The 23,957-nt window shown below is 32.0% G+C and overlaps 1 protein-coding gene across 7 annotated transcripts in view; it reads left to right on the top strand.

The window, feature by feature from the left end:
* Positions 1-229: 229 nt before the first annotated feature.
* The window catches only part of LOC141453379 (inter-alpha-trypsin inhibitor heavy chain H4-like), a 40,210-nt gene continuing 16,482 nt past the window's right edge, over positions 230-23,957 (top strand). For 2 of the 7 annotated variants that reach the window (XM_074126537.1, XM_074126534.1), the window contains exons 1-15: positions 230-366; positions 8,040-8,139; positions 10,030-10,199; positions 10,380-10,490; positions 11,627-11,765; positions 12,726-12,834; positions 14,019-14,179; positions 14,816-15,016; positions 15,105-15,258; positions 17,179-17,377; positions 17,576-17,768; positions 18,189-18,341; positions 18,729-18,932; positions 19,071-19,152; positions 20,440-20,541. In XM_074126537.1, the coding sequence (XP_073982638.1) occupies positions 8,068-8,139; positions 10,030-10,199; positions 10,380-10,490; positions 11,627-11,765; positions 12,726-12,834; positions 14,019-14,179; positions 14,816-15,016; positions 15,105-15,258; positions 17,179-17,377; positions 17,576-17,768; positions 18,189-18,341; positions 18,729-18,932; positions 19,071-19,152; positions 20,440-20,541 (2,050 nt within the window). In that variant the 5' untranslated portion in view covers positions 230-366; positions 8,040-8,067. Of the gene's footprint in view, positions 367-8,039; positions 8,140-10,029; positions 10,200-10,379; positions 10,491-11,626; positions 11,766-12,725; positions 12,835-14,018; positions 14,180-14,815; positions 15,017-15,104; positions 15,259-17,178; positions 17,378-17,575; positions 17,769-18,188; positions 18,342-18,728; positions 18,933-19,070; positions 19,153-20,439; positions 20,554-23,957 lie in introns of all 7 variants that reach the window. The other 5 variants (XM_074126536.1, XM_074126532.1, XM_074126539.1 and 2 more) reach the window with 3 other exon arrangements.

Here is a 23,957-nt window from a genome sequence, read left to right as displayed (position 1 = left end):
CGTGACCTTAATTTAAAGATCAAATTAAATTAATCTGGATAGTAATGATAACTACTTGAATTACACTAGAATTTAACTGTTTAGATAAACAGTGATCAATTTTTAAGAAAACATCAGGAAATAGAATAAATATAAAACATAGAGTGAATCATGAGTTTTGGATTCTAAGAAGTTCTGCTTTAACTTGAGTGGGGATACTAATTTTCTGTAGATACCTACTATATATACTGCCAGAGATTTTAACTGACGACCATTCAATTATAATTCTCTGTCGTACGCTTATTTATTAGTTTCAAAAAATTAGTGAATTAAAACTTGTGGATTTATTTGGTTATTTCTATTCTGGAGGGAATAATTTTGTGTATTGTGAGTATTCAATTTAATTATTACTCTTTATTATCAACACTCTTGCGAAAAAATTCTTCTTTTCGTTAGTTATTAAATTACTGTATTGAATATTCTGCTCTGGGCGCCAATGACCTCAGATATTGACGCGACTGAAATTAAAAAAATTGATTCTAATTTAGATGATTATTTGTCTACGAATCAACATGGATTTCCCATAATAATGGCGTTTTAATGAGATAAATATCTCATACTTACACAATGAACTTCTATGCAATTTTCACACTTTTAGAGAGTTGTCAAATGCTTTTCGCTTTACAACAAACAGCTGTAGGCGTGATCTCATCCACACGCAAGAAAAGCATAGCCCAAAAATTCTTTTCCTGAATTTGAAGCTAGGAAAAAATTCTTAAGAAAGTTGAGGAGGAGTGGTTGGTTTGGCTTCCCTAAATAGTGCCATTTAAGTTTGGTCTAGTAGTCAAGAGCATGGCTTTGTAAGTAGGAGAATTGAAAAACATTTCATTTAAGTATCAGCTTCCGCCCTTTCCACGACACCGAATTGGTAGTTGGTCGTTAAGCCCCGCCTGAAAAAATAGGCGATTACTTATATTATATAACTGCATCGTCTAAACTTATGTTGGAATAATATCAGACCACTAATACGTAGTGTAAATGTTCAGAACGGTTGTTTTGATTTTTCTGTACGTTAGGCCTAACACTTTGGTTGATATTTTTTCTCAGGAAAAACTTATTTTAGTGAGGTTATGGGAGAGCTGTAACGTCACACTAAACTTCAGCAATATTATTTTCTCACTGATTACAGCGCGCTACAATTTAACTAATATCTTCCCTTAAATTTCTTTTTCTAAACCCTTCATTATTAGTGTTTTTAATAACTAAAATTTGTTTTTTATTCCCCTTATTCAACTTTGTGTTTTTGTAAAGATTTGTTGATGTTGATGTGAATGCCGAATAATATAATAATATTATTATTAACATATTAAATGAACTTCAAGGACGCGAACAGCAATAAATCTTAGTGCCACATAAATGCTCCGTCTCATTTTCCAAGTCATTAAGTATTTTTTTCCCAAAAAATTCAAATTAAATAAATATCTCAGATAGTTTAGAATTCGTTGGTTTTCTTAACTATTTTATTATACATTTATAAATGTATAAATGTGGTGCCTTTTTTAAAGAAAACATTTCTGTAGGAGTCTTGTAAAAGGAGATTCCTACAGAGCAAATAGACACAAATAAGATTACATTTACAATATTTTATTTAAGAATAAAAACAGTATCTTTTTGCTTTTTACTGTAATTTTATGAACTGTATGAGTGAACTGTGCTGATTAGATTAACTTCACGATTTGATATGTCATTGGTTATTCAAATAAAGGAGGATTAAGGCCTATTTTTTTAGGGTGAATTAAGTCCATCTACTAAATTAGTAGTCATAGACGGAGACGACTAGTAAATTTACTTTGCTGTTAATTTCTTGTATTAAACAATCTAAATCACGATCTGTTTTGCAAGTTTAAGAATTTTATTTTTAAATTGTATTATTTAGGCGCAACAACAGGATGCACTATCATCGGGAAAATTTTTCCATCTCAACAGACATCGGACTGTTGAGGATCCCTAGTTAGAGATGAACGTTGTTAGGGGGCTATTGGGCCTGTAGTCTAAACGTCCCTGCCAAAAAAATTCATTTGAAATAATTCACAGTTCTTGCTATGATTATAACTATCAGAAACGAAGAATTTATTTATTAGTGGAATAAGAAAGAATGAAGGGAGACTTTAGGTGGATCATTACAAAAGAGACCCTTCGAACAAATTAGTTTATTTGGGATGAACAAAAAAAAATTATATTTTAATTATACAAAAGAGCCAAGTATTGGGCGTGCTATCGTTCTGAATGTATTCACAGTATTGAAACCTTCATTCTTATAAATTGGAAAGAAAATGGAATATTCAAAAGAGAGGTAAGAATTTAAAAGTTTTATCCCACACAATTTACCCTAATCAAATAAATTACTAGAAGATTTTTGTATAAATGTTCCAAACGAATAAAAACATCGAACTTTCTTATGAAATTTAAAAAAAGGAGCACTACCAACCTGCAATATTATAACACAGAAATGTAACGTAAGATGATTGCTGATAATAGGAGATGCTGCAGCAGACGTCTCGATGTTCTTAGGAAGAGTTTCTTGTGAAATATTCAGAAATAAACTGTACACAAATGTGCAACACGGGAGTTGCTCTGTTGATTCGAACTATTTATATTTATATAAATATATTATATTTTTAATAAAATCTACAATAACAAACTACATTTTACCTTGGGTCTGAATATTTCTTTGTATAATGCCTGTTTAATCAAGGCCTATAAATAAAGCAAAGAATCGTGTTTCACTTTACACAGGGCTTTAGCAAATAAATTTTCTGAATTCACCTTTGAATAATTTTTTTTAATTTTGAAAAATTTAAAAGTAAATATATTCACTAAGAATGACTCAAGCTTAGATGACAGTCAGAATACAATAAACAATTTAGCAATTAAATTTATAAGGCATTAAATGATATTAACTTTTAATTATATCTTCTTTCTCTCTCTCTATGTATAAATTTAATTGTCTTTATATTCTTGCAAGGTAATGGTTCCCCTAGATAGCAAAGCGAACATATCAAATTGATATTAATTAGATCTTAATACTAGTCACCCAAATTTTATATAATTAGAAGCAAAATCTAATTCCCGAATCTAAATATTTGAAAATATTTTTGGTAAAACTTTTTTCTCGTTTAAGTGAGTTTTTATAAATGTGAAAATAATGAAAAAGATATTTGGATTAATCATTTTTCTAGGAAAGAAAACGTTCTTAAAAAGATGGACCAGTTCCACCCCTGCCTTCTTAAGTTTTCATTTTAAATTTCTCTAAAACTTAAATTAACTTCTTCAAAAATGTTAATTTCACCACCAAAGTTCTGGTTAAAGGTGAGTTGTTTAACCAAAATTGTGGTATTCATTTCCGGGAAAGTTTCAATTTCTCAGTTTTTTCCCTATTACCTTCACAGTATCAGCTTCCTTGAACTATCTTATCTGGATTCCTACTGCAGTTTGTCCTTGACATAGATGGCTCTATCATAAAGATGGGAGAGTGAACTACAAAACAAGAAGTAAAAATAGAGACTAATTGGGTTTTTACTTTAATTAAATATATTTTATTTTTTGTGGGTGATCCACATATTAGTTTCAAATTCTTTTCAGAACAGACAAAGTCAAAATAATTTTATTATATTTTTCTGTACAGCTGAAATTTCCTTAGTTTTTCAAAAGATGAAAATTATTTGGCTAGCCACCACATTAAAGTTTTACATTATCTTTATTAAAAAAGAATAGTTTTGCAAATAACTGATTATCAAAAATTAATTAAGCTGTTGAATACGGAAACATCGTAAGTAGGCATTCGAACATATCTAGAACTTTACACTGAAAACTATAGAAGTGAGGGAAGGGAAAAATAAGGAGTATTACCCCTTCCTTAGCGAAACATTCTCTATAACCTAATGACTGAAATATCTCTGGTCCACATAATCCAATTGTTAACAAATATTTTTTATTCTAGAAACTTCCTCGGCCACTATCCTTGGAAGGTGATGAGTTCTGAGAATGAACTCTAGAGTATACGAAACAGTCTCTATATCAACATATCGATTAGCGCTTCGTCTAGGAGAGAAAACGATCTTCGTTAATTTAAGTGCAACAGATCTGATCACCTAACTATTGAAGAACTATATACATCACTTAGTTAATGAAACGAAACTTATACGGCAAGTAAAAAAAAAAAGGCATACTTCACGCCATGTTTTCGAAATTGTGTTTACCGAAAATACATTTTTGAGGTCCCATGAGCCCGCAACAGCATTACGAGCCAAAATATTTACATTTTCTACAAACATCCGAAATAACTCCTAAAACCCACCTCTAGTGTCAAGATAAAGGGTCACTTGACAGCCCTCCAATAGTACGCTTTTCTGCTTGCCGTTCCCAAAATGACTGCAAAAACCAACGATCTTCATTTATACCTTATTTGCAATCGTTGCATTGAGCGTACAGTATAATGCTTTATTTGTGGCTAAGCGACAGAACCTAGATATAATTTTAATTAAATGTATCCGGTAGGACAGTTGTGTAAGGGTTGATGTTAAAACTACAAGAAATAGATTAATGTGGAAAAGTGTTTTTTTCGTCTTTAAGATACAAAAATTTCTCTTTTTCTATATAAGATAATATTCCTAAATCTTTAAAATACAGAGCATATCCTCTTTTATAAGTGTAATTTTTTGCAACACAATACTTTTGATTTTAACTATGAATTCGGTAAACAAAAAAATAGCAATTTCTATTTCTTAGAGGAAGCAAAAATGAAAAGCTGAAATAAAACCTATGCACTAGAATTCACACACTAGTTTCTTCTACCACACTAAACACAATCAACGTAAGTAGAACATAATTCTATTGAAACATAATTTATACTTTTTTTTAAAATCTTTTATTGAAATTTGCGACTGCAAACGTTGGTGCAACAAGCAAATGTTATGTAATATAATGTCTTGACTGAAGATTGGAGAAGGCACCCAGTGGCGACACTCCATTAAAGTGAACAGATCATTATGAGGAGAGTAGGTCGCGGGGTCATCTTCTCTTTAATCTCCTTGGAGGATTACTGGTAATGTGGAAGAAGATAAGTGTTCAATTTAAGGATTAGGATGAGCTGCTCTAAAGGAATGAAATTTTAAGAAACGAGTTCTAGTAAGGTCGTTAATGAAAGGGATTTTAAAGGTCATTATGAACGGGGAGGTTAGAAATATTGAATGGAGCGTTAAGTAGTTTTCGTTTTTATTTTTGATCTTAAAGTCAGAATGCGTAAAGAATTGGAACGGTTAGTCGATCCTCATACGTCAATGCCGAATGTCCAAATAGGCAGTAACAACAGGTATAAGAGTCTTTTGTTTTGTAGGTTGAGTTTAGACCGTTTGTTAAGTAGTCTGGCGAGAAGTTTTTAGCGTTGGTTAGTTTCTTGACTTTTCAGTCTAATATGGGGATTCCAAGTCAACCGCTTTTCTTGGAAAAGTCGATGGTAGCGTACTTTGTCTATAGTTGGTATAGGAGTTCGGTTCAAGATGAAGGGAGGTAGGATTTTTCGTTTAACAGTAAATACTATATATTTTGATTTCGTAACGTTAGTTTTGATTCGCCATTTGATAAGCCAGTCCTGTAAGTGGTTGATGTGTGTTTGTAGAGTTCGTGTAGCGATAAGCGGATCGAAATGAGGAGATAAGATTGTAGTATTGTCAGCAAAGGTGGAGAGGATGGTATTTGGTGTTGAGGTATGTCTGCTGTATATAAGGAGTAAAGAAGAGGACCTAGGACACTGCCCTGAGGAACACCAGCTCGGGCTAGATGGATATCAGAGTCTGCTGCTCCACAGTTGACTCTGAAATATCGATCTTGTTGGTAGGATTTGAAGATAAGGAAGTATGTATGAGGAAGAATCTCCCTCAGCTTAAACAGTAGTCCCTCGTGCCACACCCTGTCAAACGCCTGAGCCTAAGTTTATACTTAAATACAAAATTTTGCTTCAATATTGTACATGTTTACCATAAAAAGATGCTGTTAAAGAAATCGACGTGACTTGATAAAAACGGCGATACCTAAAACGGGTTTGCATAAATATACTGCTATATTGTAATTAAGATTATCTTCAGACAGTAGAATTTTTCGTACTTCATCGCCCACTATTCCAACTACAATTTTAACACAGATACATCGTCTGTTAACTCTCCAAACTGACATTTATTTGCTTGATTTATAACTAGTGTCTAAAATTCGTCAAAGAGATCCCTTGTTTTTGTGAAAGACGATAAAAATAAATATGTAAATAAAACGTGATACCTAAACGAAATATCAAATTTCAACTTTTTCAAAGTTTCAATTTTTTTATAATTTCTCATATGTTTTATTTATTTTATACTGATCAAAACTTTTTTTAAGAACTCTAAGGTCGTTCTTTTCTGCCTCTGTCAAATTAAATATGTCACAAATTACTATAGCTTCATGACTTATAACTGATATAAAAACGGCTACTTGTTCCTCAGGCTTCATTGTATTTAAATTTGTTGCCTCTGCATACTACTCAAAGGCTCGAAGCCATTGTTTCCAAGTAGGAGCAGTATCTTGTATTAGCTCACCTAAAATTAAAGTCGGAGGAGGCGTAAGATTGAGTGCAGTATTGTCGGTCGTCATTATTTTCAATATAATTATTAAATTGAATTTTCAGACGTAAGTCTTGCTGGTCTTTTTTTATATTTTCAAAGGCGTCTTTTATTTTACTTTCACTTTAAATATACTCCCACAAGTTTCGGCACCATGTAATTTGTACCTTGGGTTATCTACAAAAAACAACTTAATAACAAAGAACACTATTCATGTCTCCATCATATAAATACACATTCCACATAACCACTTTCTTGTCTCCAAGTCAATCCAGTACACGCTGCAGTCTCGACGGCACTCCACCTGGTGGAGGTAAAGTGGTTCTTTAGGTTAGCTGGATCCGTTGAAAGAAAATCGTCGAATCCAATCGTGTTACCTAAACGAAATATCAAAATTCAACTTTTCAAAATGTCTATTTTTTTAGCCGGCCTCATATAAACTTGTAACAATCCCTTTTAGGAACTCAGGTAACCTTAAAAGGGGGATCTCCGAAAAAAACTTGAAATCTCAAAAGTTTAAACCCTTGAAGTAAATAATACTTCTTACGAGCAATAAGAAAAAGTAAAAAACTTTATTATTAGTTCTGCCGGATCATGCTTATTCTATTAAGTGCTATGATTAATCAGAAATCTGCTTTTTACTGTTTCAAATATTTTTAGTAGCTTACACCAACTCCATCAATCTCATGGGTTAATTTTCTTGAGTTTTCTCAGAGCCATCTCAAGTTTCAAGTTACCAAGGTCTTGCTCATAAAGAATTGTATATACTTATGTAGAAAGAGTATCTAATTTGACAAACATTCCGTTCAATTTTTTTTGTTGATTACATTTACTTTTACATTATTTTTATATTCCTAAAAAAAATCCTTTACTTTTCACCGTATATATCCATATTTTGGTCGCTGTGACTGAAAAAGGAGTTTTTGGCAAATACGTCTTTTGGATACCTCAATACCCGAAATTCGCTATACCAAAGTTGTTCGGATTAGATGCTAACAGTTCTAGAGGAGAAAAGAGCTCAAAACTTATCTTTTAAACACTCTGAACCGAAAAGAAATTGAAGAGTAATGTACGGCTCGTACCTTTATCGTACGAATGTAAATTCAATATGAAAGTAAAATTACAACTTTTAAGAAAATCAGTAGAGCAGAGGTACCACTTAACTGAATCAATTTTGGGCTTTCAGCCATTTTACGCAGAAATTCTAAGTTTTAAAAATACTTCAATAAATAAACGGTGAAAAAACAAAACACAAGAGAGTATTCTGACCATTTAACTGTTTATATTTTTAATAATTGTCTTAAAATTTATAATAATCTTTTTTAGCAAACTTTACTACTTATTGTGGAGTTTTAAAAGTCAGACTACATTATACATATTTACTACAATTTTGATGTTTATGTGTTTCAGGTTTCTTTAATCTTGGTTAATTTGCACTATGAAATATTATTTTTCTCTTTTAATATTATGCTCCGGACTCTCTCAGTATGAGGCAGCCAAATGTTCTGAAGTTCGTATTTAATTTAATTTTATTTATTTATCGAAATTAGTTATTATTTTGTAAATTTGATATTTTTTAATGTTAACTTGTCAGTAGAAAACTGTTTACTTATGTCACTGTTTAGTCCCAGAAAATATACTTTCATTCATCCTTCAAAGGATTGTGTATCGGTTAAATAATTTTTTACTTCAATTGCTAGCATTGCGGGAATTTACCTTAAATTATTTTATTTTTCGTATTTTTAAAAAACTATCACTTTTTACTGTGCGTTAGGGTGCTAATATATTAGCTAATCTTAAGAAGAACTTAATGTGTACAAGTTGCTGTGGTGCAACTGTGATTTTCTCAAAAATTCACTTGAACCCACTTGAAATTTACATAAATTACAAATTCAATTAAGTTCAAAATTGTTAGATATTTAATACTTTTCGAGGTAATTGGTGATTGGTGCCTTTTTCAGTGCTCTGACGACCACCGAGTTTTCAGTAACCCAATACGCTGTGAGAAGCTCCAACAGAAAATCTAAAAGGAGCCAGCTGGATTCTTATTCCAGCTGAATTCTTATTCTTAGAAGTGCAGAAAATTAACTACTGAACTATTCCTTTTCTTGATGATATCATTGAGTTTGAAATAAATTCAAATCAATACAAGGCAATCCCACTTAAGTTTTTATTTTAAGGCGCGTTAAATCTGAGGTCATTTGCGCCAGCAGCTTTTTTCAGTGCATTGCCAGCCTCCGAACACTCTCGTTACAGGCAGTAAACTGTAAAAAGCTTCTAAGAAAATAAATCTACAAGCCAGTAGCTGAATCCAAACTCGGGATCTCCGCCATAAATCCAGTATTCGCAAACTAAACTAATCCCATCCCACTTCAGCTTACTCAGAGCAACAGTAATATTATTAATGTAAGCCTTATTAAAAATTACAATCTAAACGTTAGCTCTTACAGAATGAATAATGTAATAAATAATTTACAAATGGGAATATGTTGAATGAAATTTAGACCAAAGCACGTTTCCAGTAAATGAAAGGTTCAAGATTCTGCGATATAGCACTAACAACACCAAAACTCGTGATTTTTTCTCCTCTAGTTGGACATCTGACTTGTTTGTAACTAAATAATTATTTAACGCAAGTCCAATAATAAATAAACCATCACACAGAAATATTTCAGGAGAAATTATCACTTCATCACTAGTATGAGAAATACAAACATTTTACAATTTTTGATAAAAACTTATTTGCAGCACTGAAAGGCACTATTCCCTCCAGTAGAGAAACAGTTTTTCTAATTTTATGAGGTTACAGTAGTTCAAGAACTTTTAATGGTTGTGATATGTAAACTCTGGTGAGTAAGGTAACAGATGTACCACAGATGGTAGTGATGAAATAAGGAAGTATTTTCTATCTTGGAAAGATTAGATAATAGGAAAAAAGGCTGAAAGGAAAATCTTAAACGATTACCGCGACAGCGCAACAATATGGGATGAAACTTTGCTGGAACTTGCGAATCTTAAGCCTAATTCTTATTTCTTGTTGTTGATGATATATTTATAAAAATAAACAGGCATTATTCAACAAATAGATTTACTTTATATCATTTTGTGAAATAGTGCCAGAAAAACATTTCCTTACTTAATCCCAACTATCTTCGCCTAAACAACACTGTTCTTGTATAAAGCAAGGAGAAACAGTGATTTATGTTCGTCTCTTAATAGATTTTAAGAAAAAGGAAGAATTTGTTTGATTGTTGAAATCTAAGTAAATCTTCATGGGCTCTCTATTACAAAGGGTTTATTAGGAGCGCTTGATGAGTCCGAGTACTGTTATTTTATATAAAGTAAAAGTATAAACCTTTTTTTTGTTCAGAAAAAAAAGTAGTGTTTTTCAATTTTTTAGAAACCAGCGAACCGACCCGAAATATACTTCCTACACATTGATTCTTATATTAGATATAGATATGCAACAACAACTGTGGTAAGTAAGGTTGTAAATCCATTGAACAATTCTCAAGAAGTTTCCTTTGGCATGAATCTTCCTAAAACTGCATTTATTACTTCATTTGTTATGTAAGTAAACAAAACTTTCTCCTTTTGCTCATAATTCTCTAATTTTTGCTTCGCTATTTGAATAGATAAAATAATGTTCAAAGTAGTCTAAATAAATTTAGCAATTTTTTCAAAAGATTATTGGAGATTTATCATGTATTTATGAAATATGCCCTAATTATTTGAAGTAAACTTTTACAGGGAAATTAACGGGAAAGAATATGAAGCTTACTTAAAAGGAAAAGAAGAAGCTAAAGAAATTTATGATCAAGCTGTGAGTAGTGGGCAGTCCGCTGGACATGTTGCTACCAGGTAATGTTGAAAAGAGAAATTTAAATATTTCTTTTCTTAAATTCTATTCCAGTTTTTTTTCCTGTTTAATTTGTAACGACTACCATTTAACGTTTATTTTGCATTTTATAACTGTCATTTCAGTTTCTAGCAACGATACAGTCCTATGTATATTATATTGTCCCTTCCCATTTCTTTCTTGTTTCTTGTTATCGATTTGAAAATAAGAGGTGCGTGAATTGCGCCCGGAGCTTTTTTCAATGCACTTCCAGTCTCCAGACAGTGTTCATTCGTCCCAAGCATTTCTCTCTACCAATAGTCAGTTAGCTGGAAGAAGCTCTTGGAAGAGAAAATCAAAGGGTCAGCAGGTGGATTCGAACCTCTAGGATCTTCGCATTGAATACAGCGTACGCATACCCTTGCTACGCATCCCTTCCCTACTTTCTTTTTTTTTGCTTTTTTGAGTGCACTGTCGGACTCGGGTTTGTGATCTTCCATTAAAAACAACACTTCCTTTAAAACGAATTGAATCATGTGTATCTGTTACAAATAAATGCTTTGTTTTTATTATAAATCTTTCACTGTTGGCAACATCTCAGTTACCGTTTTACTAATATTTACTTTCAAAGAATTTATTTCTTTGTACTATTCAAGACGATTCTAATTCCGAAGTTTCCTTCCAAGTTGTAGATCATATGACAGAATCTTCCACGTATAGAATGGTACAGAGTTCGAGTTCGGTTGTAAAGATAGTGTTAGTTACACCTGTCGCACCGATTAGCACAATTAACAATCTCATATTTATTATATAAATATATGAATCACATGGATTTTAGTTTCCTTTCAAAAGATTTCTGTAAAGTTCATTCACTACGACAGAGTGAAAAAGTAATTTTACCTTTATTTTACTTCTAGACGTATTAAAACACAATGGCCTCGCGATCTCCTCTCTGATGACGAGAGTCAGTAGAAAGTAAAATGTTATTGGAGTGTTACCGCTGGGTAACTTCTCAACTCTGAGTGTTATATGTTGTTTATTGTTATCATTGTTGCTTATAACGCAATAAAATGCGTTCATTGTAACTAAATAAACGATCGAAAAAAAAAAATCTCTATTTTATTTACTCTGTTTCAATACTGAATGCATTATATTTTAGTTCTAGAGATTCAGATCATTTTAAGATCTCCGTAAATATTGAAGCTCAGGGAAAAATAAAGTTCACTTTAAATTATGAAGAATTGTTAGAAAGAACTCTAGGGATCTACAAACAAGTGATCAATTTAAATCCTGGACAGGTATCTAATTTTATTAATGAGTATGTAAATTATCAAAATAAAAAATTTAATTTTGAATTAACAATAGATTACAATAGCGGGGCGGGACCTATGCTCCACAGCAACGCAGCTGAAAGAGGCTTATTGCGCCTTCCCCCCTTATATTTTATAGACGATAGCTCCCCTACTAAAGAGGTAGAAGACTTTCTCTAATAGTTCTTTTTGCGCTACTATCTCTTTTGGTCTTTAATATCCAAAAGTTTCATAGCGCAATCACTCGATTGCTACGCAGTCGAACAACAAGTAAGAGGCTGTTTCTTCCTCTTCCTGCCACAATCTGCACAACGGATCCGAGCTAATAAGCCCCACCTTGAACAGATGCTTCCTGAACCTACCAGTCCCCGTGCATAGGCCTGTGATCTGAGTAGTCTGATTATTCAGAGTCACTTTGGCTCTTTGTTTACAGAGCCAAGGCATCATAGTCTTACTGTGTTTGACTCCAAGACACTTCACCAAGTTCTTTTCATGTTCTCTCCAGATCCAGGCCCTGAGAGCCACACGAACTGACTTGGTGATTCCAAGGCACTGCTAAAGAATCGTAATCAACAGGTGTATGTTACTGATGATGTTATGTTGTTAGGCTGGGATACCTGCAGGAACGCCAAGTACCCTGAAGAAGTAGCTACTCCACTTGAATTAATAAAATAAAAATACATTGCTGTGAAAAATAAAGTTCAATTACTAATAGATTTTAAGGGTTGCAATGTCTTGAAACATTTTCATTTGCTGATCTTTAACAGATTTGTTCTTCAAATCATAAATATATAGAAAAAATTGTTTTAAAAAAATGAAGTTATTTTTAATTGTCATCGGCTGTGTACATTCAATCTTTATTCCAAAAAAAGCGTGTTTGTATATTCTTAAAATTTGATCAATTATTAAGTATTAATGAATAAATTATAATTTATGTTTATATTACAGACTGTCAGAGATTTAAAAGTTAATGTATACATAACAGAATCGTCAGAAATTAAGAGTTTATTTGTTCCAGAAATAAAAGTAACTAATGAAATAGAAACAGAGGAAAAAGGTGAGTCTTTGAAGTTCCGATCACAATAAGAATTTGTTCTTTTGGATTAGTTTGTAATGAATATCATAAAACTGTATTACTTTCAAAAAAAATATGGACCTTTTGGCCCTTAATCTAAAATCCTTTTGTTTACTGTTAGTGATTTTGTCTAATGAAAAGAAACATCTTTGTGTAAGCTTTGGAAAAATGGCTTTAGCAATTTCTGTCATCAAAAAAAAAAAAAAAAAAAAAAAAAAAAGGTACTTTTTAATAACATTTTATGTAACAGATTTGATGACAAATGCGCATATGCTTGAGAAAACAATACCACTCCTGTTGGGGGGGGGACAATAGCTTTTTAAGTAGATAAAAAATATATCGTCGTTGCATCTGACTAAAATTTTGTTTCTCATAAGAGTGCTCAAGAGACCACCAAGATTCATGTTATTCATTGCAGAAATTATTGAGGGTACATCTAAAGCTTTGCTGAACATAGAGCTTCGACGAGTGTCGTTAAATTTAAAAATTGCCTATGTATATCTCTGTAGATTCAAGAATGAGTCGTATTTCAATAGCTACAGATCATGGAAATTCGTTAAGAGGCACTTATATTTTAGTCGAGTTTTTTTTAAAGGATTACAAAATTAAAAACGTTTCTACTACTGCCTAAAATAATAATTGACATTGTAATGAAGCTTGAATCACGTCATCATTTCACTTCACTTTTTTCATCTTATTTGTTTCTATGTGCAAATGAGATCTTTTTTGTTTTGAGGAAATTGGAAAGGTTATAATCGAAAAATTACTTTTTATTACTCACATTTTTTAATATTTTCATTTGAAACGTTAAAAATACCTTGACGTTTTCGTACGGTCATTGAACATGTGGTTATTCAAGTTTTGGTTATGTTAATTTATTGTATATTTTGTAAAATTTGGAAATCAAGACAATTTATGATTATCATAGAAGAACGTTCAGAGGCATATGTAACTCATTTTACTGATTCATATGTTGTATAGCTTCTAATTTTATAAAATGGTACTCCACCGTTTATTATTCATAAAAATCCTGTAAAAAAACTGACCACTTGCGATAATGAGGAGGAAAGCCAGTTCAGTTTTTAATCCTCTGTATTTCACAAAAGAAACTCTCAGTATCTTAATATAAAAATACAATTATAATAAATTTGTATTTTTTCCAACAGAGAACAAAAATGTTAATATAACACGTATAAGTAGCAATAAAGCTGTTGTGAGATATGCTCCTAGCGTCGAAGATCAAGAAAAAGCAGGTGGAAATTGCTTTGATGGACAATTTATAGTTCAATATGATGTTAGTAGGATACATCCATGCGGACAAGTTCTGGTAATTTTTTTTAAGTTCCAAACGTTTAGCAAGTTATATCTTTCTCGTAATTGGCTTAAAATCCATCATTTATAAATAAAACTTTTTACTTCTTATTTGTATCTTATATATTTTTAATGTATACATATACAACTCTCAGGTTACTGGCGCTCGAATACTTTTCAGTGCACTGCACTTTCATGACAACAAGAGTTTTGTGTGCACTAACCTCCCAGCTAATTTTTGTTTCATTTAGGCTCGTCATCATCTCAGGACATTGGAGCTCTGAGCTTTTTTCAGCATACACTAGCCTTCGGACGGTATTCTCTCTTTACAAACAACGCTTGTTCATCAACGGACAGTGAGCTTTAAGAAGCGCATCAGAAAAGAAAATCTAAGGGCCAGAAACTCGATTCGATCCTGGGATATCTGTGGTTGGATTTAGTATGCGCTAACCACTGAGATAATCCCTTCCCTTATCCACATTCCCTTATTACTAGTACTCTGGCAGCCGTCAGCAGCCTTATTTAGCTGGCTAAACCATCAATAAAATGTATATTTTATGAATGTCCTTACCCATATACATTCCCTATGCAAACTAAACTGAAAGTAAAAAAAAAAATCCTTTAAAAATAATTTGATTATTAATTTGTCTAGGTAGATGAAGGGTATTTCGTACATTTTTATGCACCTGTAGGATTAAATCCATTAAGAAAATTAGTCGTATTTGTTTTGGATATTAGTGGTTCCATGTATGGGCGAAAATTAGTTCAACTTAAGCAGGCCATGACGACTATTCTCGATGAACTAAGAGGTGACGACTACTTCAGTGTTGTTGGATTCTCGACATCTGTAACAGTATGTAAAAATACATTTGTTATTAAATGAAGCTTGATAGAATTACTTGTGGCGCGCCTAACCATTGTAATGCTTTTTTATCTGTTAGGTTCACAATTTAGATTCACCATCAGAAAGCACAGTCTTATCCTCAGATTCAGCTGAACAACCTGCAACCTTAGCAATGCAACAAGCTTACCCCGCGACTAAAAATTATGTGGAAAAAGCTAAACAAGTCATCGGTAACATGACTGCTATTGGAGGTAATTTCTTACTACATCTCCCTGTAATCAAAATCAACTTCATTCCCTACTTTATTGCTTTTCACCTTGCTTTTAGAGAAGTATCTATCAAGCAAATAGGCAAGGTAGTGCTTATGTGTATGCGGAGGTAGTGTGAACAAAACTGAGTGTCTTTAACAGAGTTAAGAATGCTTTCTAAATATACTTTGTTTTTAACTAAGTTACGCCATGATCTGAGATTATTGGCGTGGGAAGGACCCGGGGGTCAAATAACTCAGGTAAAAATCTTCCTGTTATTGCTATTCTCCGAGCTGTTGATTCGTACCATGTTGACGTATGCTTTTTTTAAGGGGAATGAGGTAAGGCAAAAAAAGCTGGTGTGAACGTACACTATTTTCTTTTACGTAATTAAACATGTTTTGAAACTTCAATTTTTTTAGGAAAAGATAGTTGGTTTCAACATTATGGAACATTGAAAAGATATGTTAAAGAAATACTGGTTATAGCTTTCCAAAACCTCTTTGCAATTATTTTTCAACACATTACCATTAATGTGTCATAAGCTACATTTAGCTAAAGAAGTATATACACAGTGCTTAACTTCACCCCTCGCTAAGTACCTTCCCCCCGTAAATAAAGTTTCTTGGATTAATGTTTCAGGTAAAAGAGGTAGATCTACATGTACGTAGTGTTCAAAGTTTACAGGTAAATTTAGAGGAAAATCATTAGTAAAATTTTTGAAAAATGGTTAAAAGTGAAAAATTTACTCATTGAAAAAGCATTTCCGATAAAACGGTATCCTTAAAATTTCATTTTTACGTATATATCTATTTGCAATTAAATCATACTATAGATCAGAAGTGGGTAACGTGCGGCTCGCGGCACAAAACGGCAAATGATTGATGTTAATAAAGTATGGTAATTTTCGCTAGTACAATTATTGTCTCAGTGCTCAAATCTTGTATTTGTAAACCGCGTTATTTCTTTGTATGATCGCGTGACTTTTAGTACGCCACTTTTACACCAGACAAAACGTGTTCTCGCCATCGAAGCTACTGATTTTCGCTTCTTCTTTAGTTATTTATTTTATGGTGCAACAGTTGATGTATAAATGTGAATGCAAAAGATATGAAACAATTTCATAAAAGTCACTAATGCCTTTTTTATGTTGATTTGCTAATAAATTTCATTTTAATTAATTATCTGGATTATAAAAAAATAAGAAGAAATAAATATAAATTAATTTATATAAATATATACTGCTGCCCTCGGTAATAAACAAATAACATTTTGCGGCCCACGGTAAGAAAGCAAAAACCATTTGTGGCCCTTTACAGAAAAAGTTTGCCCACCCCTGTAATGGATTATGCATCCTTACTAAAGTGTGACTATAAAGGAATACTTACCCCTCTATAAGATATAGCCTTAATTGAGTTTTTCTTGTTATTGGAATATCCTGATTTAATTTATACTAAATAATAACAATAATATATTAAGTGTACAAATTTATTGTTTTCGTTACATGTAATTGATGGACTAACCGTAAATTTGTGGTAATATAATGAAATATATTCCTACGTTGGTCGTACTTTCAGGCATCATATATTTAGGAATGTTCTAGTGCTGTTTAGAAGGGCATCTTTTTCCTTCTTTTTCTCCCACTAGTCACCGTCCTGCGGCCCTTTCCTATCTAATACTGGTTTCACTGAATTTGAGGGCTGATCTCTTTTCTCCGCACTCGCGACATTCTTCTTCATCCATCCCCCTGAAAAGTCTATATCATGTCTCTTTTGCTATTCATTGACCTCTCTTCTGCTCTCCTTTTAACTATCACTCTCCTCAAGTCATCTTTGCTTGTATTGACCTTAACGAATTTCATTCTAAAGTGCAAATTTTTTAATCATTTTTCTTTAAAAATTGTTAATAGAATTAATTTTCCAGGAACTGATATAAACGATGCCATAAAAACTGCCATTATTCTATCCCATAATACATATGAGAAAATAAAGAATGATTTGAAAAACAAAAGTGAAGAACCTCTCGAGCCGATGATAATATTTCTCACTGATGGGGAGCCGACTGTGGGGATAACAAATTTAAATGCTATTCGTTCCACAGTTAGGGAATTGAATGTTCCCAGGTACTCGTTCTGAAACGTTCATATTTTTGTTTCGTTTTTAATAAATATTTATTTTGTATACTTTAGTTTTTGTTTAAGGTTTATTTTCAACGATATTTTGCGCGGAATAATAGTTGCTCTGTACTTGCTACTTTTGTCTTTCATCTTATCAATTTTTGAGTTATTCAAGAGATAATATTTTGCACCATGTGATTTTAGAACTGCTATATACTCTCTTGGCTTTGGAGATGGTGCGGACATGGGTTTCTTAAACAAATTATCACTGGAGAATAGTGGTTTTGGGAAAAAAATCTATGAAGCGTCTGATGCTGCTCTCCAACTTAAAAACTTTTACAAACATATTTCTTCACCACTTCTTTCCAACGTCACTTTTAGCTATATACCGAGCCAAGTGAGATGATTAATATTTCTATTCTTTATTTTAAACACTTCTGACCATTTTTTATTTATCATTTTGGTTTACCTTCTGTAGAAAGTGATTAACAAATCTTTATACGTCCTTTGTAATTAAATAACTCCAATACGAATCATTAATCCGACCTCTCGTCCAGCAAATTTTTATTTTTATTAAATGTGTTTGCCTTGAAGTATAGAATCTGTACAGTATAGTATATTGCTTGATTAGTACACAAGCTCTTTATCCTCCCAAAAACTATTACAATAGTTTGTTAATGCTAACTACTTACTTTGATAACTTAGCCATCTCATTACTTACTTAATTTCTCACTCGATTAAGAAGTTCCCATACTATACTTTTATAAATTTCTAAATCTCTTATTTTAGTATATTTCATGTTTGACTTTTTAATTAGGTAGCAGACAATTCATTGACAAAGAAACATTTCCGTTCATTATTTCGTGGTTCAGAACTGATTGTAGCTGGGAAATTAGTGGATAATGTTGAAGAGCTACAAATGGACGTATATTCAATTTCATCTAATGGAACAGAAAGCTGTGCAGTGCAGGTGAGTTTTAAAGAAATTATACAAATGTATTCGATGTTGCAAATAGTTGTATATAACTAAAAGTACCAAAGCAATTCACTTATGAGGAAAAATCAGCTAGTTCAGTAAGTAATGTTGTAATACTTATTAGTTAATTTCTTCCAAAAAGACTTGAAGTATTAGTTTGTAAATCTAGCTATTTAGATCGCAGACAGTTCTTTTTTACTTTTCTTTTGCGTTTAAAGATGTAAGTAGTTTTTATATAATCTGCTTAATTTTCTTTTATTTGGTTTAATCTTTATGTAATATCTTTCTTGTATAATTTCAAAAAATACTCTATAACTAATGTACAATAAGTTTAAAAATAAATATTAATCAGGAATGTGACAATAATTAAACATTTATAAGGGTTCAAAAGTACCATTGGATAATACTGAGGATAGTACTGGAATTAACTTATCAGGAAAGAAGCAACCCTTTGGTTCTTTAGAACGACTTTGGGCATATCTTACTGTTAAACAACTTCTGGAAAAAAAAGATACATTAGATGAAGATAATAACAAGGAGGAATCAAGTAAATTAAAGGAAACTGCCCTTAATCTTGCACTTAAGGTATTTTTATTATTATTTTTTTCTAGATTGTACGTTTATATTAGTTAATACCCTGTTCTATTATTATTATTATTTTAATGTTTCAAGGCGCATCAACATCTAAGCAATTTATTATTATTATTATTATTCTTTTTCTAGTATAAGTTTGTAACACCCCTGACGTCTTTAGTGGTTGTGAAGCCAAATGAAACTGATGCAGTAACGGAACTTGAAGATGCTAGTAAGTTATTAATAACAAAGTGAATCTGATGTAATTATTATTTATTATAAGTATTATTATTTATTTATATTTTGAACCTATGTTGGCTTAGAAATCGTCCCTTCACATATAAAATAAACCTCCTAGATTAGTACTAATCACGCCATGATTAAAGATACTGTAAATATTGATATATTAGCTGATTGGATAATATTAACTACTTTGTAACATCTGCCCCATTTAAGGGTGGTTAAGGCAGCTCAATATATTCATAAATTATTCGCAAAATTTAAGTATGTAAATAATGTGCTTTTTCCTGAGAAATTAATCATCGAAATACATGTACAGTGTTTTCACGACATGCTCTACCCGTAAATGGAGTCCTCTAAGTTTTACTGGTGATCGTAAAGATACCTTTTTGGAGTGAAAATCATAATACTACTCTTCGCTTCGGAGAACGTAGACCCTTATTAGAGCACCATCTACAGTGGTTGGACATAACTCTATCCATTGTGTTTATTGTCTCCTTTAATAATCTAACATTACAGTGCAATATTATGTCGTCAGAAAATTGAGAGATACAGACTTCCGATTCAAAGTAGCTTTATCTTCTTTATTGGAGTGTTTTGTTAAAAGATGAGCAGAAATCTATTCATTTTATGATTTTGTTTCTGCATATACTACGACATTGAGCACTTTCCTTTTTCCATACTATGTAATTAGACCATGTAGGTGATATTTCGTAATCTTTAAAGGCTATTGTATTTTCTTACAACTTGTCTCACTCCTTGTCCTACCGAGGTTTCTGCGAGATCTGAATTCACTTCTTAGATATAGTTTTCTATGAGGTTTGGACAGGTTGGTTGTTGAATGTAAAACGTTTATGAATTTGATGTTGTTGATAAAGTCTCGTTAATATTTACTTCTGTTAACAGACTTCTTGATAATAATGCGCACTCATCCTAATCGGCTATCTTTACATCCCAACTCGTATTAGAAGCTGGACTCCTATTTTTATAATTAATAAGTTGGACATTGTTATTAAAGTCGGCGTTGAGGGTTATCAATTTTCCTAAATGTCAGATCAGTTGCCAAAGAATGCCTGTCTGATTGTGTTGCAGGGTAGGAGATTCATCATTAATAATATTAAGGTTGTATCTTGGATTAAGTGATCATAAAAGATGTTACATCACAAAACAAGGTGCACTCCTGCTAAAATTAAAGTGGAAAAATTACATTACGAAGATAATTTATGATATTATTCAGAATAAAATTATTACATTTGAAAAAGTTTATACACTTTTCTAGGTAGAAACAAGAATTTGGCGGAACCTTTAAGTTTGAGGCCCTTACATTATCTTCATCCACCAGGATCCATGCTCCTCCAACTTCCATCCTCCAGCATATCAAGTAACTTTCAGGGTATAAGTTTAGTCAATAGATTTGAACGTGTGTATTTATTATTACTTTCTTCCTATACGTTGAGGAAATGTTTTCTCAGAAATTTTTTGAAATGAAGTTAAAACTTCAAATTTCGTATAAATTTCGATTAAGGGCATTTCTGCTAGAAGAAGTGGAGAAAATTACTTCTAAAATACCTTTTAGCAGTTTAGTGCGATCCTATCATTTACCTAGTACAAAAAATAAATAAATTTGTTGCTAAAATTGCGAGTTTCGAGAAATTGTTTAAACATAGTAGCACTTTAGTATTAAGTGATTTATTATTATTATTATTTTTTTTTATGGCGCGTCAAAATCTAAGGTTATTGGCGCCCGGAGCTTTTTCCAGTGCACTGCCAGCCTCCGGACAGTGTTCTCTCGTTGCAGACAACACTGTCTATCACCGGACAGTGAGCTGTAAGAAGCTCTTTGGAAGAGAAAATCTAAGGGTCAGCAGCTGGATTAATTATTATTATTTTAGATCTTTATAAAAATGCGCCTTGCGATTTTTTCCTAACAACTTCGCATACAGGTTACACAATCATAGATTGTTAACTTAATTCGAATCATTTTTCAAAGAAAATTGATGTTTGGCAGATCTGGAAGAAGAACGCATCTTTCTAATTAAGAAATAATAACTAATTAATAATGCATATTTCTCTATTAAGTACGGTTTTGCATGCTAGATCTACTTTCAAATATGTTTTAAAATTAGGAGTAAGCAAGTTAGTGTGTGACAGAAAAATAAATTGAACTCAAATTCATACAAGGATTGACATCTTATAATGGCCGAAAGTACGAATCATGTCAGAAATATAAAAAAATCTAGGGTGCTATAATAGATAAAAATAAACGATTTAAAGTTGGAAATATAAAGAAAATGTATGAGATAAAATCTTGGGAATTGTAATAAGAGAAAGAAGTAAGAATATTCTTTCCAGATTGGATTCCGTTTAATTGAATTGTTGAAAATAAACTCACCGAAATGAAAACTAAGTGTACGATTCATTTTGTGTTGATGCTAATTCATGCGTATTATGTAAATTAAGTTTTTGTCGATTAGATTGTAAGATGGCTATGACACAGAATTTTTTTTTGAATATCAATTTCTTTACTATTTCTCCAAGTTTCGGATAAATTGGAGCCTTATATCCAGAGTTTCCCAACTGTTTTCTGCGAAGTTTAAATTATTTTCCTTTAATAATCGGTCAGTTTTGTAGTTACGCCTATCAGGTATAAGATTTCAGAGGTATTTTGTTTTATATAACTCCTAAAATTATTTCAAATGTTACTGTAATGCCTTTGTCTACTTGCAAATGCGAAGAGACACTCCGAACCAACTTTCACTAAATGGAATAAAATTGCAACTGTTGCAAAAGGACTGGCATCTGATTCTTTTTTTTAAACGGCCTTGGAGAACTAAAATCTCATCTGACAGTATTATTTCTTTTATCCCATTAAATCCTAGACGACATTCTTCCGAAAAAAGAATGTCGTCTTTTTAGAACAGTTGGTGGAATGGGAAAAGTAACTGGATTTAATTGTTAATATCGTAAGCGTCTACCAGTTAACTAATTCCAAGAATGATCTCAAAACTTTCGAATCCTGGATTTCTTTAGCTACCGTGATAGCTTTTATGTTTTGTTGATATTTCTGCAGTTTTTTACTCATCTTAAATCCACAACATTCAAATTCATCCTAAAAAATAAGCATTAGATTGTATTAATTCTAATCTCTTTTTTGATATCCTCTTTAAAGAGGGCAGTAAATTCTCTAAGACGGAATCATTTTTATGTGTGATTCTTATTCATCAGATATGTTTAGTGTCATCCTTCTTGGGCATTGTACTTTGGGGATCACATAATTCGAACGCTTTGTTTTGTTAGGACTTTTTTACGAACCTAATCAACTTCATTTTCACTTTTGTTGCAAGGAAAGTGATTCGACATTTTATATGTAATATATGAATTCTTGCTGTTATTCTTAACTTGACCCATAACAAATGACTTAAATATCTGAATATTTTTTAAATTATTGATTTAATTTAGTTTCCTTAATAACATTCATAAAATCAGAGCATTGTTTATAAATCAGTAATGTTAAAGGACGGGTCTGGTGGGCGAGCTGTTGAGTGAGGGGAGCCACAATAGATCCAAAGGGGTCGCAGTGGCGTAGGCCTTCAGGCCGCCCTAGTTTAATCTAATCTAATGTTATTGCATTGTTCTGGAAGGGTACCTGTCTAGAGACTATACCGCCTTTCCGGTTTTCTCTGCAGGCGTACTACATTCTATTGGCTTTAAATCGCATATCTATCGTCATGAGGCTGAGATGGATTTTATTGTAAAAGTGGTCGGCTTTAGGCATACCTTAGTTAATTGCCATTTTTGACGTTAATGTAGGCACGTTAACTTAAAAAGAAAAACAAAAAAACGTAGCAAGATCAGTTTTTTATTTCGTTTTGAGGTCACCGTACGATTTTTGACTGGAAGGTTTTGGTCATTATCGGTCAATCGAGTCGTTTCACTCACTGAATCGATTTTTCTGTTTTTAAAGACTTTCTTAAAAAGGTCTGTTACGATTATTTTTAACCAGGTATACTATGTGAATAATTGCGCAAAAGTACTTCTACAACTTTTATTTTTAACACTTTCCCGTGAAAATTCTGTTAATAGCACTTCTGAGCATTCCTCTAAAGGTTATTTCAATGTAGAACTTATCTCATATTAGATATTAGTATTAGAGAATAAAAGTTGTAAAAGCAAAATGACAAATTAGAAGAAAATTGTTTGATTTGAGTGCCACTTTTTAGCGATTTTACAAAACTGATTCGATTTATGTAAACATACATAATATTGAAGTCTCTTTAGGGATAATTTTACGTTACAAAAAAACTTAATTACTAAACTACGGTAGAGAAGTGATGAGGGTTCACCACAGATTTTACTTTCTCTTAATATTGATTTTGGTATTTTATACAAATTTTCGTTTATATTTGGAAGTGTAAATAATATCCTGCAAACATTTTTTTGTAACCCTGTTCGGTTTCAGATTTTTATCCATTGTTATTCTGATTAATCAAGTTTGGGGTAGAGAATTCAGCTTCAACTATGTTTCCGTCTCACACTGCACTTTAAGCTAATGATTACAGTCATTTGCATAATAGTGAAACATAGTTGAAGTTAAATTCTATACCCCTAACTGATTAATAAACCTCTGATGATGGATAAATGTCCAAGACCAGACAGGGATACAAAAAAATATGCTTACTACAATAAATTAAGTCAGGGATATTTCCTACACTGTGGACCTAACCTCATTTCAACTGTAAATAATTAGTAAAGGGAAATGAGTTAGTCCATTTTTATATTATTTATTCAGAAATATCA

The sequence above is a fragment of the Rhodnius prolixus genome, unplaced genomic scaffold (genome assembly GCF_049639745.1).
Source record: "Rhodnius prolixus isolate KJV_2025 unplaced genomic scaffold, Rpr scaffold_3, whole genome shotgun sequence".
Classification (NCBI taxonomy): Eukaryota; Metazoa; Arthropoda; class Insecta; order Hemiptera; family Reduviidae; genus Rhodnius; species Rhodnius prolixus.
Note: the sequence above shows the minus strand (reverse complement) of the source record. Positions and strands in the feature narration are given on the sequence as shown.